General features: G+C 31.4%; 1 protein-coding gene across 6 annotated transcripts in view; it reads left to right on the forward strand.

The window, feature by feature from the left end:
* The window catches only part of Cfap47 (cilia and flagella associated protein 47), a 386,549-nt gene that overhangs the window by 95,632 nt on the left and 273,492 nt on the right, over nucleotides 1-17,425 (forward strand). For all 6 annotated transcript variants that reach the window (XM_063245680.1, XM_063245681.1, XM_063245682.1 and 3 more), the window contains 4 exons: nucleotides 1,952-2,046; nucleotides 4,441-4,600; nucleotides 5,789-5,984; nucleotides 10,116-10,328. In XM_063245680.1, the coding sequence (XP_063101750.1) occupies nucleotides 1,952-2,046; nucleotides 4,441-4,600; nucleotides 5,789-5,984; nucleotides 10,116-10,328 (664 nt within the window). The remainder of the gene's footprint in view (nucleotides 1-1,951; nucleotides 2,047-4,440; nucleotides 4,601-5,788; nucleotides 5,985-10,115; nucleotides 10,329-17,425) is intronic.

Here is a 17,425-nt window from a genome sequence, read left to right on the forward strand (position 1 = left end):
CTAAACCATACTTTTAAGAAACTGATTTTCCTTTTTGTCATATATGCGTCAATTCTTTTCCTTGAAAAGTCAAGACTGTGTTTTATATTTATAGTAGTGATACTCAGTTTTATTAATTATAAAATGGTGATGAGTGTCGTATCAGTTCGTAGTTGTGCTTGACAAGTAGTATGACAAGTTTTCCTAAAATAATATGAAGTCAGAACTTTTATTTCCCTCTCATTTAAAATCCTGAATTAGGGATTGCATAGTTTGTACATAGGGTCCATGAAGAGCAATCTCTTTTTCTATTTTATTTTCAGAAGTACCCAGATGTGCCTGAAATCCCAGTACTGTGGGAGGCTGATGCAAGAGATCTGAAATGTCAGGCTCAGCCAGGGCAACTTAGCAAGATATTGCCTCAAAATTTAAAAATAAATAAATGACTAAAAAGAATGTTGTTGCATCTTGGTGCCCTCCATCACATAAAAAGAGAATAATTGCTAATTTTGTTTTCCTAAAATTCATTTTTCAGTCGACCACTTTAATGTGAAATCTGTCTTTCCATCTGTGAGTTCTAGCATTCCTTTCAAAAAGACAATGCCTTCCCATTCTATAATTTTGGTAAATGTAAAATTCTACTTTTCTCCCATTTTTAAAGTTTTTCAGGTTTAATCCTGTAAACGTTCTTAATCATTTTTGAATATTCCTTGACTTGTGAAAAAATACCTTCTGTAATTATATTGATTTTTTGACATTAACATCTGTTGACTACACTGTTTCTATTTTGACTGAATTACTTTTCTTTCACAAGTCTATATCATGTTGAGACATTCCTTCAATTTCTATTGTCACTTGTCTGTTCATTCACTTTTATTAGTTACTCTCAAAAATTAGCTTCAGTATCAAACAATATATTATCTGCTGGCAATAAGGATACCAATAAATATTTCAACACAGGGGAGTGAAGTGATCTGAAATATTAGTTGAAAAGTCTTGAGTTTTTGGTTCCTCTTTAAAATGGTCTCTAATATTCTTCTACAAAACAACATTTCTTTGTCTAAAAAAGTTCTCTATATGGTGAAATAGTATTTGAAAACATTGTTGTAATTTTAAAGACATAACCAATGTATTATCTTTTTCTGTTTATCTCATACAATCAATTTTCAAATAGAAAGGACAGATTAAAGATCTTATTCTCTGCATGTCTTCCATAGCATTTTCTTTTCTAAGGTTTCTTATGACAGGGTTTTAGTGTAACATATGATGAAAATTACCTATAAATTTCTTCTGTCCCACAGAACCTAAGCTCCTGCCAAAGTGCTCATTAATTACAGTCATACAATAAAAGCTAGTATAAAACACACAGATTTTTAGAATTGTAAATTGGTTTGGTTCCAATATACATGACTTCCATTAGAAATTCTGATATTTCAACAATGTTTCAAAAATGTGTGTGTCAAGAAAATATTGATAATTTCTTAATAGATTAAATATTTTTACAAGTATCCCAGTTTCTGTATTTCCATTGATTTGTCATTTTCTCCAAAAATTTCTCTTTCACCTAGAAATTATTATATGATATGCCATCTATAGAGTTTTGTTGCTTTGCAATAGTTTTTGCTTCTTAATTTCTGTTTTTACGTTACTTTAACTTTAGAATGCAGGTTAAATTTAACTAGTTCCATTTATCTATTCTTAGCTTGATATTAAGTATGTTTTATATTTCATTATCCCAATGATAACTTTGTTATTTTACTTGTAATTTATTACTATTAAAATCACAAAACAAAATTTTGTTTTTATGAATACCAAACCACTTTAGAAATATTTAAAAATATAATTTTATTTTTGACTGGAAATTTAAAAAACCCTATTTTCTTATCATTTAACTCTGCAAAGTATACTAGGACGTATCTATGAGGTTATATCTATTGATTTTTTATCAATGTAATTGCTTTTTCTTTCATAGTATTGAAAGAGCCATTGAAATTGTCCAAGACCAAATTTGTATTTAATGTCCCTTTATGTGACATGGAACATAAAAATAAGGTCACAAAAACAGAGGTATGTATAGAAAATTGATAGAATTTAAAAATTATTTTGCAATTATGATTTTTAACTGAACAGATTGATTATGCTGAAACATGAATTATTTGAACTATACTGTATGACTGGTTGTTATCCAAATATTTATATTATTTAAAACAAGAATAATGGCAATTTTAGAAAATTTTAATGTGCATATGTCTGTTTGTGCATGTATAATGTGTGCATGTATGCATAAATATGTATTACTTATATGTAACGTTTCTCAGTTTTTGAGGTCTACAACTACATTACATTATTTATTTTATATATGCCCATATGCAGATATATAATAAAAATATTTAAGTATTCAAGTGAATGCTAAGATTTAGATTATTGTGTGTTACATGTAAGAAAATGTAGCAAGAAGCAATAATAAACAGTGAAAAAATCCAAGTGTATAAAGAATTAATTGCTACATTTATATACACTTTTTGAAACTGGATATCTCTGTGCAACTTTTGTTTTGGAGTCTATCTAGAAGACAAAATAAACTTATGCATAAGAAAAACATCAAATATTCATTATAGGAATTTGTATTTGCACTACCCCTTTTATGTTTCATATATTGCTATTTCTGCTAATTTTGAACCTCAGCAATGCTACCGAGAATTTATGTGGAAAATGTGTAATACTGCATTTATAAAAAGTATAATATCCCTTGAATTTATAGTTAGAGGTCAATAAAAGATCTCTCTTGAAGGTAAAAATTGTTTGGAGCATAAATAGTCATTACGACTTTCAATAGAACTTTAAGAATACAAATGACCTTGTATGTGGCACTGGAATTAAAATTTTAAAGAACTAAATTCTTGATTTTAAACATATTTTCATATATGTGATATTATTTTAGATAATTGATATTTTATTCAGTTTACGTCAGGGAAACACCTAGACAACTATACCCCCCACCTTTTGCCCCAGAAATAAAACTCGGTACCTTATGCTTGCCAAGCAGGCACTGTGATGCTGAGCTATATATATCCTTGGCCAAGACCCCACATGAACTTTTTCTTTGAGCTGCAAAGGAGCAACATATGTTCCGTAAAGATGAAAATGTGACTTCAGGGTAATTTTTTGTTTCCTATGAGATTCATATCAAGACATATAATGTCATATCATATCATATCAAGACATATAATACAGAGAAAACTTACTGTGTTTCTGGAGTAGAATTTAAAATAATTATATGTAACTTGGCACATGTAAAATGACATATGTGATATGTACAATATATATTTGAAAGTTAAGTGTGCAGAATGGTTCAAGATGGGATAAACACCAATAAAATTTTCATAGTGGATAAAGTTGACAGAAAAAGAACTAGAAATACATATAGCTTAAAATTATCAGGCACCTAATGGAAGAATTAAAACAGTACAGATATTTTAAAATAGTTAAGAAGTGGAGGTACAGCAAAAGGACTAAATTCTCCTCTTTCTTAATGGGCAGTCAATATCTGAAGCTAATAACCATGAAATAGCCTTGTAGCAGACAGAATGATCACACCCAATGTGTTTGTAAATACATTAACTTATAATGCAAAAGATAATTTTGCTATGTGATTATTGATAAGGACCTTGAGAATGGAGATATCGTTCTGGATTTTCCAGATGACTTAAGGGTAATCATGAGGGGTTAAAAGCAGAAAACCTTTCTTGACTTTAGTCAGAGGGATGATAGCATTTTCTGGCATTGAAAAAAGATGAAAATCAATAACTCAGGAATACAGCTGTCCTCTAATAATTTATCAAGGCCGTAAAAGGAACTGTTCAGAAAGAAATATAGTTCTTAACAACATTTTGATCTTAGTCAAGTAGTATCAGTTGAACATTTAATTTACATGCCTGTAATATAATAATTTATGTTTCTTTAAGCCACTTGGTTGGTGGAAATCTGTTGTGACAGCAATAAAACAACACAAATGTATCAGCATAGCTTTTAGACTAAGAATATTATAGATAAAAAATCAAAATCAAAAGTGGCTAAAATAGGGGCTGGGGATTTAGCTCAGTGGCATAAGCACCTGCCTTGCAAACAGGCAGTCGTGAGTTTGATCCCTGGTACCGATAAAAATCAAAAAGACAAAAAAAAAAATTGGCAAAATAACTTCCTTCTGAGTTTCAAATCTATTAAGAAGGTTAGATAACATTGCTATATTTTAATTTACTCAGTGTTTATGTTTTATGTATCTCTCATAGTTGATAATATGCTCTGAACATATATTAATACACCTTTGTGCAACATCACTTTGAAAGTATTTTATCTATGATTATATTTGTAATCATTTGACTTTGCATAATGCAATCAAAATGATATAATGTATACTGCCTATTATTATTTTCTAGATATTTCTTCTTTTTGTTTAAACAGGATCTTATAATACAAAATATTTCAGCACAGGATATACAGTGGATTTTTGATCTTGGGAATACTGGAACACTTTTTAGAACTGGTATATTCAAGTTTAGCACACTGACTGGGAATTTGGGCCCATATGAAATGTGTACTGTTTCCATAAGCTTCTGTCCAAGTAAGTATTTTCTTATATTTATACTTATAATTTCAATGTATTATTATAGTACATTATTCCATCATGTATACAAAACTTTAGATGACTTTTATTTGAATAATTCTAAATAATGTGATCTTTTTTTATTGTTTTTGTATATTCAAGGTCTACAATAGATTTAGTACACATAAGCATTGTGTAATTATTATCATACTCAAGTCAAAAATTTTGATCACCACCCATGATATACATATACTCCCTTGAATCCTTTACATAGGTGAAAGTTTGTTTATATGATTTGATCAATATCTTTTCATCTCCTATACTCACCAGTTTCTGACAAACAATGCTTTCTTTTCCACTTGTGTGAGTTCAACTTTTTAGTTCCCAATTTGTTACCTCAAACAGCCGTGATTCCACCAAGTTTGTCCTTTGCAAATTTTAATACGGCTATTTGAGGGTTTTTTGTGGTTTCCTATGAAATGTTAGGATTTTTTTCTATTTATTTTAAAAATTCTATTAGAATCTTGATAGAAATTCCAATGAATCTGTGGATTATCTTGAATGGTATAGTTACTTACAATGTTATTGCCACTCTCTGTGAAGGAATGTATCCTGAGAAACTACATGCAGCTATCTGTGTTGAACTCTGTACTCCAACGCAAACTGCTTTTCTTCCTAATAAACTACTACTAAGGAATTTTTTGTCTTTATAAAACAGATAAAATTTGTCAGTCACCCCTGGCAAACTTTCCTAATCTTTATAGTCTTGGAGAAGCCACGCTCATTTCATGTTAGTAAATCTGTTTCTCAGTAGAATCTTTATGGCAATGATACGACCTCATGTCCATGCAGTATATACCTAAAGAATGGGCAACTTTTATTAAAGCACATAAAACAGTTTTTTTTAATAAAAGAAATACCTTTGTACTATTGTCCCAATATATGTATTTATATTTCCCTTAATTAGTGAAAACCTATAGAAAACATACTGTATTTTGAGAAAAGGTATACTTCAAAATATTTTTCTTTCAATGCAACTTTACTAGATCACAAATTATGACGCAGAATAAAATCCAGAATTTCGATATTTCATCCTACTCCATTGAAGTGCAATGTCATAGTATAATTTTTTTAAATAAAGTTAACCTGTATAAATGTGTTTGTGTATTTAAACTAATATAGAATTCTTTAAAATATTTCCATTAGGAAAGCCTATAAAATACACAGTTGATGTGCCCGTGTTTTTAAGGAATTATCCAGTTTGCTTTAGAATGTTATGTCTGATTGGAGAGATAAAATCACCAAAGATACTGTTTGATCCACCATTTATATTTTTCACACCTGTTCCATTGAATATAACAACTGCAATGAATGTCAAAATTTTACCCCAAAATTATTTCAGGTAAATATTTAATTTGCCACATCTTCTTTATGTGCTGTGTTGTTTTTGTATGTGTTATATGAGAGTTGTATATAAAAGTTGGCTTGTTTCTATCAAGAACTGCTAGAGTATTTAATTAGACATTGAGATTTTAATATTAAAACTCTCCATTATCTATAGTTAATTCTCATATTTTAAAAGAACAAAATGTTATGTCCCTCCATAGAATAAGAAACAAGTTTAAATTTCAGTGTATTAGTTTTCAGTTATCATATAACAAATCATCACAGATTTATTACCTTAAAATATACATTTTATATTTCACATAATAAGAATTTATTATCATGCAGCTTCTGTCAGTGCAGAGTTCCAGTTAGCTAGCTTCATCATATGCTCAGTGTCTGAACAGGTAGAAATCCAGGTGTTGACTGTAGCATCAGTCTCATCTAAGTCTCAGTCCTCCTCCAAAATCTTGAGTTGTTGAAATATTTAATTTGTTTATCTTTATATTACAGGCATTTCTTTTGGCTGAAAGACATCTCAGGTCACTCTGAAATCCTAGCCATATGATTATATCCTCTCAACATAGCGTCTTATACCATTCAAGGCCCAAAGTATATCATCTATCAGCATTTTCTGTCTCTGACCTGCAAACCTTTTAAAATTTCCCCTGATGAGATCAAACACACCCATGATAACCTCTGTTTTACTGTACTCAAAGTCACCTTTATTAGGAAACTTAATTATGTGAAATTTAACTACAAAAGTAATATTCCATCATATTTAAACTTTCTAATCTTATTCAGTCTGTTTTCAGCTCTTTTGATTTTTAAAATGCTTAAATTCACCATATGAAAGAAATCATAATTAAGAGTCAAGACAAACAGCTGTCATGAAATTTAGACTCTTAAAAATTCAGATATCAAGCCAGGCATGGTGGTGCATGTCTGTAATCTCAGCATACAGGAGGCTGAAGCAGGAAGATCATTGCAAGTTCAAGACCAATCTGGGCTACAAAGTGAGCTCAAGGCTAGCCTAAACTGCATAGTGAAACCCTATCCCAAAAAGGCAAAAAATTCAGATATTATTAATGCTTGACATGGTATAAATAAATGTTTTTAAATAAAACAAAAAAACACAAAAATTGCTAACCAATGTGGAGTTATGAGATAATATATTTGAAAAATAATCAATGTAACTTTTGGAAAATTTTAAATAGCTTATGCAGTAAAATTTTATAGGTATCCACTAATACTAACATCATACCAAGCTACCCAAATATACAGAAACAAACAAAATCTCAAATAACCTTAAAAACATTTTCAACAAATATATTTGAATCATTTTATCAAAACTTCAATAAGTTTCAAACAAAACTTTTCATTTAAATTGACAGATAATGGACTAAATTTTATTTGGAAGAGTTAAGAACCATGATTAACCATACTATGCCTGAAGAAGAAAAATAAACCTTACCAAATATCAGGATTAAGCCAATGTGATGTTAGCACAAAGACAGATAAAATGATCAAAGAATAGGATGTGAAATCTTGAAAAGGGTTCATATGTGTTTAAATACGAGATCTACAATCAAAGTGGTATTGCGTAGTTTTAGAAAACAAAATAGTTTTCTCTTTGTAAACAGTGTAGGCTGATGGAACATTTAAATAGAATACAGTATTTCAAACTTACTCACTGCTTCGTATAACCCATTACAAGTGAAAACCTGTTACATGAAATGCTTTACAAGTGAAATGAAGGCATATATATGTAAGAATGTGAAAACAATATAAAAAGTTCATTTCAGATTTCAATGGGTAGAATAGGATTTCTGGAGAAATAAAAACATGGCCACAGTAAAATGAATGACTGAAAATATAAATAAATGAGTGAACATAAACCAGAACACTAAACTATAACTCAATGAAAATATTAAGAAAACTAGCAGTAGGTGTTTCATCAAAGAATAAGCATAAATGGAAAATAAACAGTAAAGCATATAATTGAAATAACCAGTCATGCTGACAATATGTGTAATATCAGCAATGGGGAAGCTGAAGCAGAAAGATCACCATGATTTAAAGACCATTCCAGGCCACACAGTGAATTCCTAGCTCCAAAAATATATATAGAATTGATTTTTGATTAATTTTGAAATAAGATATAATTGTATCTATCCTAGCCAGGAAAAAATTTTAAAACCTGATTAGTTACAGTGTCAGTAAGTATGGTTACATCAGATGATATTTTGCAAAGGGCAATCTTTTGCATCACCCACATCCCAACAATTCCACTTCATAATATATTGAGAAAAAAATTCTCATCACTACCCCAAGCTATTTTAGGATTATCCATTGTAGTGTTTTCATAGTAACAATGTCTAGGAGCTGCTCAAAACTCCTGTGACACATGAAAGATAATTTGATACATATGGGTACATATGTATTCAATAGTCATGATGTAGATGAATTTTAACTATTAGGAATCTTAGTAACAAAATACTGAGATAAAAATTGTGCAGGGTCAAAATACACAATAATTTACTGATTGCACTTTATATATAAAAAACAAAAAAATTAAGCATTATTATTGAGAAATATACAAGTATCTATGAATATAAATTTATAAAAATAAAAAATAGCTAGTTGACCTGTTTAAATTACATGGATTTAAGAATCTATATACTGATGTTACTTGCTTACAAGCATAAATTTTGTGTACTGTTAGGTCATCTACTAACTTCAAAACTTGCTTAGTTCAATCTTCATTTTATAGTTAAGACTCTGAGATCCACACAAGTCTTGAGGGTGATGTAATGATCAGAGATAAATTAAATTGTACAGTTTGAAGAGCATAGTGCAAATTAACTTTCTAAAACTTGGCTCATAATATATGGTGGGTGATTATTAATGCCATGGGAACTGCTTGAACTGCAGTTCAGTTTGTGAAAGAGTGTAATACTTCAACATTAATATAACTGGTATTTTAGTTTTTTAATATCTCATCTTATAAGCCAACAATAACCTGGGCTGCTTAGGAAATATCAGTAGCTTGAATTACATTGTATGAGAAAGTATGTTTTGAATGACACCAATATAGATTTTTTTTACTTTTTATTAAATGTAGAAATATACTAATTAAAAAGCTACTTGAACTAAAAAATCTGTTTTGAATAATGTGATATGATAAACGAAGTTATGAAAGGAGTGGAAGAAACTAGCTCAGTCAAAACATACATATATGCACATAGCTATAATGATTTATCCAGTGAAATTTAGATAAATAGCGATTATATAGCATCCAAACTGGATTTATAGGTGGCTTTGACATGTGGATAACATGTACTAGATAGGTTTAACTAATCCAAATTTGTATCTTTCCTTCTCACTTTTTAAAATTAATTAGTTGAATACTATTTATTCTTAAATGATAGAGGCATGTGATTCCCATTTGATAATAATTTTTGTCTATATCATTTCTTGCACATATAGTGAAATAAAGTGAAGAGATATGGTCCAGTATTTTTGATCATTAGAATTATAATCAAGAATTTGATAAACAGAATTATCACATTGTTATATATGATAAAAAATCACAAACATTTTAAAATGACTAAATAAATTCTAGGTATACAGTGAAATATGTGAACATTAAGTGGATTTTTGAGCATAATGATTAAAAATAATATGTGATAAAGCTAATAGCATACAAATTTAAAAGTTCATGCCTGCAGTATTAATATGGCTATTAATATTAACTGCATATAAACTAAGTGTGGCAATAATTAAAGTAATCATTTGTGGTAAATAGCTGTCAGAATATACTTAAGAACAATAATATGTATATCTTCGTTAAGATGAAAAACACATTGTATTTAATAAAATATTTTATCTGCTTTAAACCATAAAGAACAAAAGAAACATTGAATCACCTCAATTGGTTCTAGGGTAAATTATGCTGTTATCAATTTTATACTGCTAAGGGAAAATAAGGTGACACAAAATATGTTTTGTAATTGAATATACTATGGAAAATGTTTTATTTAATCTTTCAAGTGATTTAAAAAGCAATCATATATATATATATATATATATATATATATATTTAAATGAATTGTAATTTGAGCGAAACATTTTTTTCTATTTAAAACAGGAATTCAACGGTAAATTTCCAGATTCCCACAGCAAAGCTTCTTAATGAAGATGAAGAAATCCAACCACTTTCTGTGAACTTCTTAAAAGACCAAATCATCATAGGCTCTAAGAGTGGAAATAATAATGAGCTCACTTTCCACCTCAGTTTCAAGTCATCAAAACCTGTGTCATTTTTCAACAATCTTTATTTTTCTGATGACAGCAATAACTGGTAAGGTACTTGTATGCAGATTCTTCTGTACTTGATGGTGAAAAATGATAGGTTTACATACTACAACATTGTAAAATGTTAAAAGAAGGATCTCAAATAAAATTACTTCGGATCAGTTGTCATATGAAACAACATATAGTGGACTAGTATTTACTCTAAAACTAGGCTGCTTATCTTCAAATTCTGGCTTTGTTAACATTTGAGCCTCTACATTGTCTGATATATAAAATGGTACAGTGGTATGGGGCAGGACTACTATACAAGCAATAAAAAGAGCAGAGATACGTAGCCTAATGCAGCCTCCTGGTTTGATGGTACGTTGTGTGCTTTGGTTTAATGGATTCTGAAAAGATATAGCTGGGAAATGAAGCTGAATCACAAGAGTAGAATTACAGAGATTTTTAATATGAGCATATATTTTTGAGAATTCGACTATCATATATCATAAATAGACATTCCAAAGAATAAGAAAATATGTTGTACTTTCTTTCTTTCCTTCTTTTTTTGATCTGTCCTATCACCATCTGAAAAATACTTAAGGATATGTTTATTAAAACATATCCCTTAAAAAGTATAAAAATATATTTTTTTTGGTAAATCAATAACAGCTTTCTATAGGATTGTGTGTGTTTATAAAATATTTTGATGCCATTAGAAATATGTTTGAGCAATCAAAGAATTAATGTAGCAATAAAATATTCCTTTCATTGCTCTACAGATTTTATATCCTTATATACAAGGTTTTTTTTTTCTTCTTGATTTTGCTGTTAGTGTATGAAGTCATACTGTAAGAGATGGGATACAGTGCAATACACAAAGAAATATACAAACTTAATTACACAAGAAATACACAAAACTGTCAATTACCTGAGTAAAATGACTTGAGTATTGTAAAATATTGTTTTCCATCTATTTTCACTTGGAATTGAAATTTTAGCTGGTGTTTGCTTTTATGCACTAAGAAATTTAGTGTATAGTTACCTAAAACACATTTTGAGCTACAGATTTTCCATACACTATACTTTACCAATAGGAACTAGGAATTAATAATAGGAAATTTAAGGCCTACAGAGAAGTTGAAGTGACAGGCCACAATGTAGACAATGGAAAAGATGATCTGCTCTTTTTCCCTGGTTCTGAGTTCATGGCTCAAGGATCCAGATTCTATAGAAGCTAGTGGCTCCAAGAATTTTATGGAATTTTTCTTGTAGTCAGTTTCTGCCAGATATTACAGCAGAGCTTTTGTGCCCTTCCAGCCGGCAACTTGAGTATCATTAATCAGAAGTGCAATGATATTTTGTACTGAGAAACTAGCAAGGTCAGCTTTGAGGGCTTGTCTAAGAGAATAAGCAAGGTTTGGAAAATTTGGGAAGTTAGATCCAGGTGAGTTAAACTTTTAGTTTTGAACTATTGTCTTTCCATTTAAAGGTGAAGAGGAGCTGGCTTAAAAGAGCCAGTTGAAGGAAGGAGAAGGCATTTTTCGATCCAGGTAGACCTACATTTTGCAAGTGACAGAAGGCTTAGGAAATGTATATGGAGGGCAATTTTAGTGGCATTGTTGACTTGGAGATCTTGAACTGGCCTTGTGGAAGAAGAGGTATATTTTAGAGGCATAGTCTGTCAGAATCTTGAATTGTTTTAGGTGGTTGTTTGTGACTGGATGTTTGTTTGTGCTTCCTGTGACATAGGATGTGGGGGCATGATTGGTGATCAGGTCTTGTGGTATGTCTTTCACTCATTCTTCTGGGAAGAGAGCTTTCAGAATTTCAGGACTGCAGTTGTCTGTCTCAGGCTGATGCAGGCCTCATCTTCCTCTCAGGGAAATTGCCTGGTTAAATGAGAGGGACACTGACTGGCTTAGGGACAGGAATTTATGTTTGGAGAGATGTTCTCCAGGCTGCAAGTACATGCCTGGCAAAAGGGCAGCAAGAGCTCTAGTTGTCCTAGCTATGGTGACATTTTTACAGAGGGAACTTGTGAAGGCAGAGAATTCCATTCCACAGTCTACAAGAAACTCACAGGTTTGTTCCTAACTTTTGCAATGACTGTGGGCTGTTGACGGTCCAATTTTTAGAGATCAACCTGTCCTATTCATCTAGGACCAACAGAACAATGAGTTTAGATTGAGATGGACCTGGATAGTCAGGATTTTTGTGTCTCATAGATGGATCAAGCATTGGTCTTTCTATGTCCAGACTGTTTGCAGTGAGCACATTGGTCTGCTGCATAGTCATATATTCTGCCCTTAATTTTGGATTGTGAGGTCTAAGCAGCCCTCTTAGGTCAGTTGCCACAATGAGTTTGTTATCCATCCAAACATTGATCTTTACTGCTACCCATATAAACACAAATAACAAATAGCAGAACACACAATTTCATACAACAGTAGCAGACATAAAAATCAGATAAACATCAATACACGTTAAATGAGTGATCTCAATATGCAACTTTCACCATTATCACATATCAACTATGCAAAAAATTAACAAAGTGATATCAGAGTTCATCCCAATCTTAAAACAGACTTAATAAATGTCTAAAATATTTTCTATCCAACAATCAAAAATTGCACATTGTTCTCAGCAGCATATGGAAATATCTCAAAATTTGAGCTATATATGAGCTCAAAAAGCATGCTTAAGTAAATGTAAAATAATAGAAATTATGCATAATATAAAATAATAGTTTAATAAGGCTATAAATAAATAGTAAAAGAAACCACAGAAACTAAGCAAATGACTGAAAAGTAATCAATATACCATTAAATAAGCTGTGGATTGCAGTTGAAATTAAGGAAGAAAATAGACATCCTATATTGAAAGTGTACTAGTGTGACATCCCAGAACCTAGGGAACACAGTGGAAGCAGTCCTAATAGTCAAGTTTATATCTGAAAATTCTCATAATAAAAAAAAACTGAGTTATCTCAAGTGACCTGATTAGACACCTAAGGTGTTAGAAAAACAATAAAAATCCAAATCCAAAGCTATCACAAGAAAAAAATAAAGATCAGAGCATGAATTAATTCAGTTGAGACTAAATAACACAATCAATGAATTGAAGGATTGTTTCTTTGAAAGAATAACCGAAATAGACAAACCCTTACAAAATATTATTAAAATAAGGAAAGAGCCAAATCCATGCATTTAGTAATTTTTTAAAAAGGTAAAATCATAACAGACTCTTCCAAAACCCACAAAGAATCATTGGCAATGGATTTGAGAACCTGTATTCTAATAAACGAAAAAATAAAAAAAAATGATAGATTCTCACACACAAGGGAGCTACCAACAAAGAAGTAATTTTTAAAGTTCACCATGAAAATGCTGGATCTCAACAGATTTGCTGCCAAATTCTACAAGCACTTTAAAGATCTACTGTCAATGTTTCTCAGACTCTTTAATGAAGTTAAAAGGGAAGAACTGCCCCCAAAGAAATCTGTGAAAATAATATATATTGAAATTACAAAATTATTAAATGACTCCAAAAAAGGGAACTACATATCAAGCTCTTCAATGAACATAAATGCAAATTCCACAGTGTGATACAGGAACATAGAATGCAACAAATCATAGAAATATCATACATTTTTTACAAGTTGGAAGCATTCCATGAATTCAGGAATGTTTTCACATGTGCAAATTAATAAATGTAAATACATCACAGAAATAGATGCAAGGACAATAATCAATCATGTCTGTAGATACAGAAAAATGATTTGATAAAAAATCGTGAGAAAAAACATGAGGAATATAGGTATAAAAAGTATTTGTCTAAATCTAATAAAAAGGCATCTATAACAAAACAATGACCAGCCATACTTAGTGGAGAAAAACTATAAACTTTCATTCCAAAACCAGGGATAAGAAGCACGTCTCATATTACCACTTCTCAATACAGTTCTCAAAACATCAGCCAGAGCAAATAGACTAGCAAAAGAAAAGGGTTATGAATGTGCAAGCAAGTAATTGTCATTATTTGCAAATGACAGGATCCTCTACATAGAAAACCTCAAAATCTTTACCAAAAGAGTCCTACAAGTAATAACCAAACACAATAGTTTAGCAGGATACAAAGACAAGAATCCAAAATCAGTAATATTCCTCTTAAAAAAAACTTATTGAGACAAAATTAAAGAAATGTAAACATTTTCAATAGCATTAAGAAAATAGAAATACCTATTAGTTAATCTAACCAAGGGAATAGGCCTGATGTTATACACAGAGATATATGTCCAGGGTATCCTGGTGGCCCAGAGTCTCTCAACTCCTTCCAGTCAGTGACAGGGCCCCAGCATCTCCACATTTCAAGGGTGTGTCCCTGATAGCTGCACAGAATAGCTGAGCTCTGCCTAGAACAGAGCCCCAGTGCAATCCATCAGAAACATTCAAACAACCTCACAGGTCACAGAAGTACAGGACACTACACAGCTTAGAAACCTAGAGCTACCTATCAGGAGAGACCAGCCTAGCCAATGGGTTCTGGAGAATTTGAGCTCCACCCATCAGAGCACAAGACTTCAGCACAAGTTTCAGGCAAGTTCCCCAGCTAGCACTGTGGATCTATGCTGGTGCAATACTTTGGAGGTGCATCCAGGCTAACTGCAGAGCCCAGAGGCTCTAAATTCCTCTCAGCCTGGTGCAAGGTTCTGTTGGTGCCACCCTCCAAGGGTGTATCCCTGCTAGCTGCCTGGGTCCTAGACATTCTGAACACCCAGTGAGGAGTAAGACCCCAGTGACACACTCCAGGGGTGCATCTCTGCTAACTGCAGAGAGAATTCGAGCTCAGCCCAGCCAGTATTTCAGTGTAACCCAGTGTTAACCTAGAGAACAGCTGACCAGCCTCACAGGTCACAGAGCACAAGGCTCCAGCAGCACGGTTTGGGGGAGTGTCCTGGTTAGCCACAGTGATATCAGAAGATTGAAGGTCTTCCTAGCTCAGCATTCCACTGTAATCCATCAGGAGGGTACCTGGCCAGCCACCCATGTCCCAGAGGAAAATGACAAAAGGAAATTGCAAGGTGCAGTCTCAGTCCATCAGGCTACTGAGAACAAATCCAGGAGATATTGAAATAGAAGACACTGAAAATCACACAAGTGATATTTCTCTAGTGAAAGCAACTAAAGTAAAGAAACAGCTTCATAAAGCTACAGAGGCAATCAGATCAGAAAAATCTCCCAGGTAAAAAAGAAATGACAGGAATCATTAAAACATATGTTGAGTGTATCTAAAGAAGATCTAGATAAAAAAGTAGAGGAATATAAGAAAACTATGGGAAACAAGTGAACATTATATGACCAAATTAGAATGTATGAAACATATTTAAAGGGAATTTCAGGAAATTAAAAATTCCATTGAAAGAAATCTTCAACTGAGTGAAAAAAAACCTCATGATTTGGAGCAATATCTTAGCCAAGTCTCCCTCATACAAACATCTTCTATCTAGAACATACAAAGAATTTTTTAAAAAAAAACAGACCCCCAAAATTCTCAGATGAAGAAATACAAATGGCAAATAAAAACATAAAAAAGTTTCATGCATCATTAGTCTTTTAAGAAATGCAAAATTAAACAACACTGAGATTCCATCTCACTGCAAAAAGAATGATCAAGATCAAGAAATCAACCAATAACAAATGCTGGAGAGGGTGGGTAGAAAAAGAAACTCTTCTCCACTATTGGTGGGAGTGTAGACTGATACAAGCACTTTGGAAATCAGTGTGGAGATTCCTCAAAAAGCTAAGATCAGAGAGGTTCCATTGGATCCAGTTATCCTATTCCTGGGCATTTTCTCAAAAGAATTGAAAACACCATACCATAGTGATATATGTGTACCCTTGTTTACAGCAGCACAATTTGTAATAGCTAAATCTTGGAATCAACCCAAGTGCCCATCAATCAAGGAAAGATGTGCTATTTTATACAATATTTATAGTTGAGTACTACTCAATTATAAAAAGGATTGCAACAATAATTTTATAAGTAAATCAATGGGACTTGAGAGCAAACTCATAAGTTAAATAAATCAAACTCATGTGTACATACCATATTGCTTTCCTAGTGTAAGAGACTGAAAGAGCAAATATGATCCGAAATCTACAATAAATATTGTGTATGGGTAATAAAGTCCTCAAAGAGGAAAAGTAACTGGGATAGCAGAAAGCAGGAAAGAAAGAAGAGAAAAGGAAAAATAAAAACTTTATATATATATATATATATATATATATATATATATATATGATATAATACATTAGTTCTTAGAAAACAATAGTTAATTCTTATAATTAGATCAATATTGCATATCTGTATCTGGTAATCTAAGCAACTTTTTGGAAGGTAATGATACACAATATTATAACCATTGTTAAATTCCTATCATCTTGTTTTGAAAATCTATACTTTTATTGCTTTGGCTTTGTTGCTGTTGTTTGCTTATCACTTTTGCTTTCTTTTTTTCTTCTTTTTTAAAATTTTATTTAAGGAGAAAGAAAAAAACAAAAAGAGTACAAGTTATACAGAATTTCAGAAAAAATAAACAGTAGGAAATCACTAGTTAATAGATTACATATTGTCATCTAAGAAATAGTTGTTCAGTTTATAAAATTAAAGCATATAAAGTGGACTTTCAAACAATGAGACTGCAAAGAGTTCTGTTTAGTGATCCAACAAAACTCAGTAATATGGTTATCTATCTTATACACTTAAATATACATGCAGTTATATCCTTTAGAGCACTTTCTTTTCCTCTCTTTTGTACAATGACAATTACACATTTTGGGTTTTATTACTCCCACAGTTCTTACGACTTTTTTTTGAAGAGAGTAAAACCAAATGTGACATAACAGAACAGAGTCAGTCAAATCAAAATGATGGACATAACACATAATGTAAAAACAAAATACATGGTGATCAACAATGGTTACCATACTGCCTCTTGCTATCTTAAAAAGGATTGCCTATATCATCAGTTACAATAAAATTGAACAAAACAGTAAAGAACAAAACCAATGAAAACAAAACATTGGAGACATTACAGGACTTCATAAGAAGATAACAGTCAAGCAGAATGGGCGTCATAATGAATCTTATTGTCTTCAC

This window comes from Cavia porcellus, unplaced genomic scaffold (assembly GCF_034190915.1).
Source record: "Cavia porcellus strain 051 isolate PalLab524CR breed Dunkin Hartley unplaced genomic scaffold, mCavPor4.1 scaffold_3, whole genome shotgun sequence".
In the NCBI taxonomy this organism is placed as follows: Eukaryota; Metazoa; Chordata; class Mammalia; order Rodentia; family Caviidae; genus Cavia; species Cavia porcellus.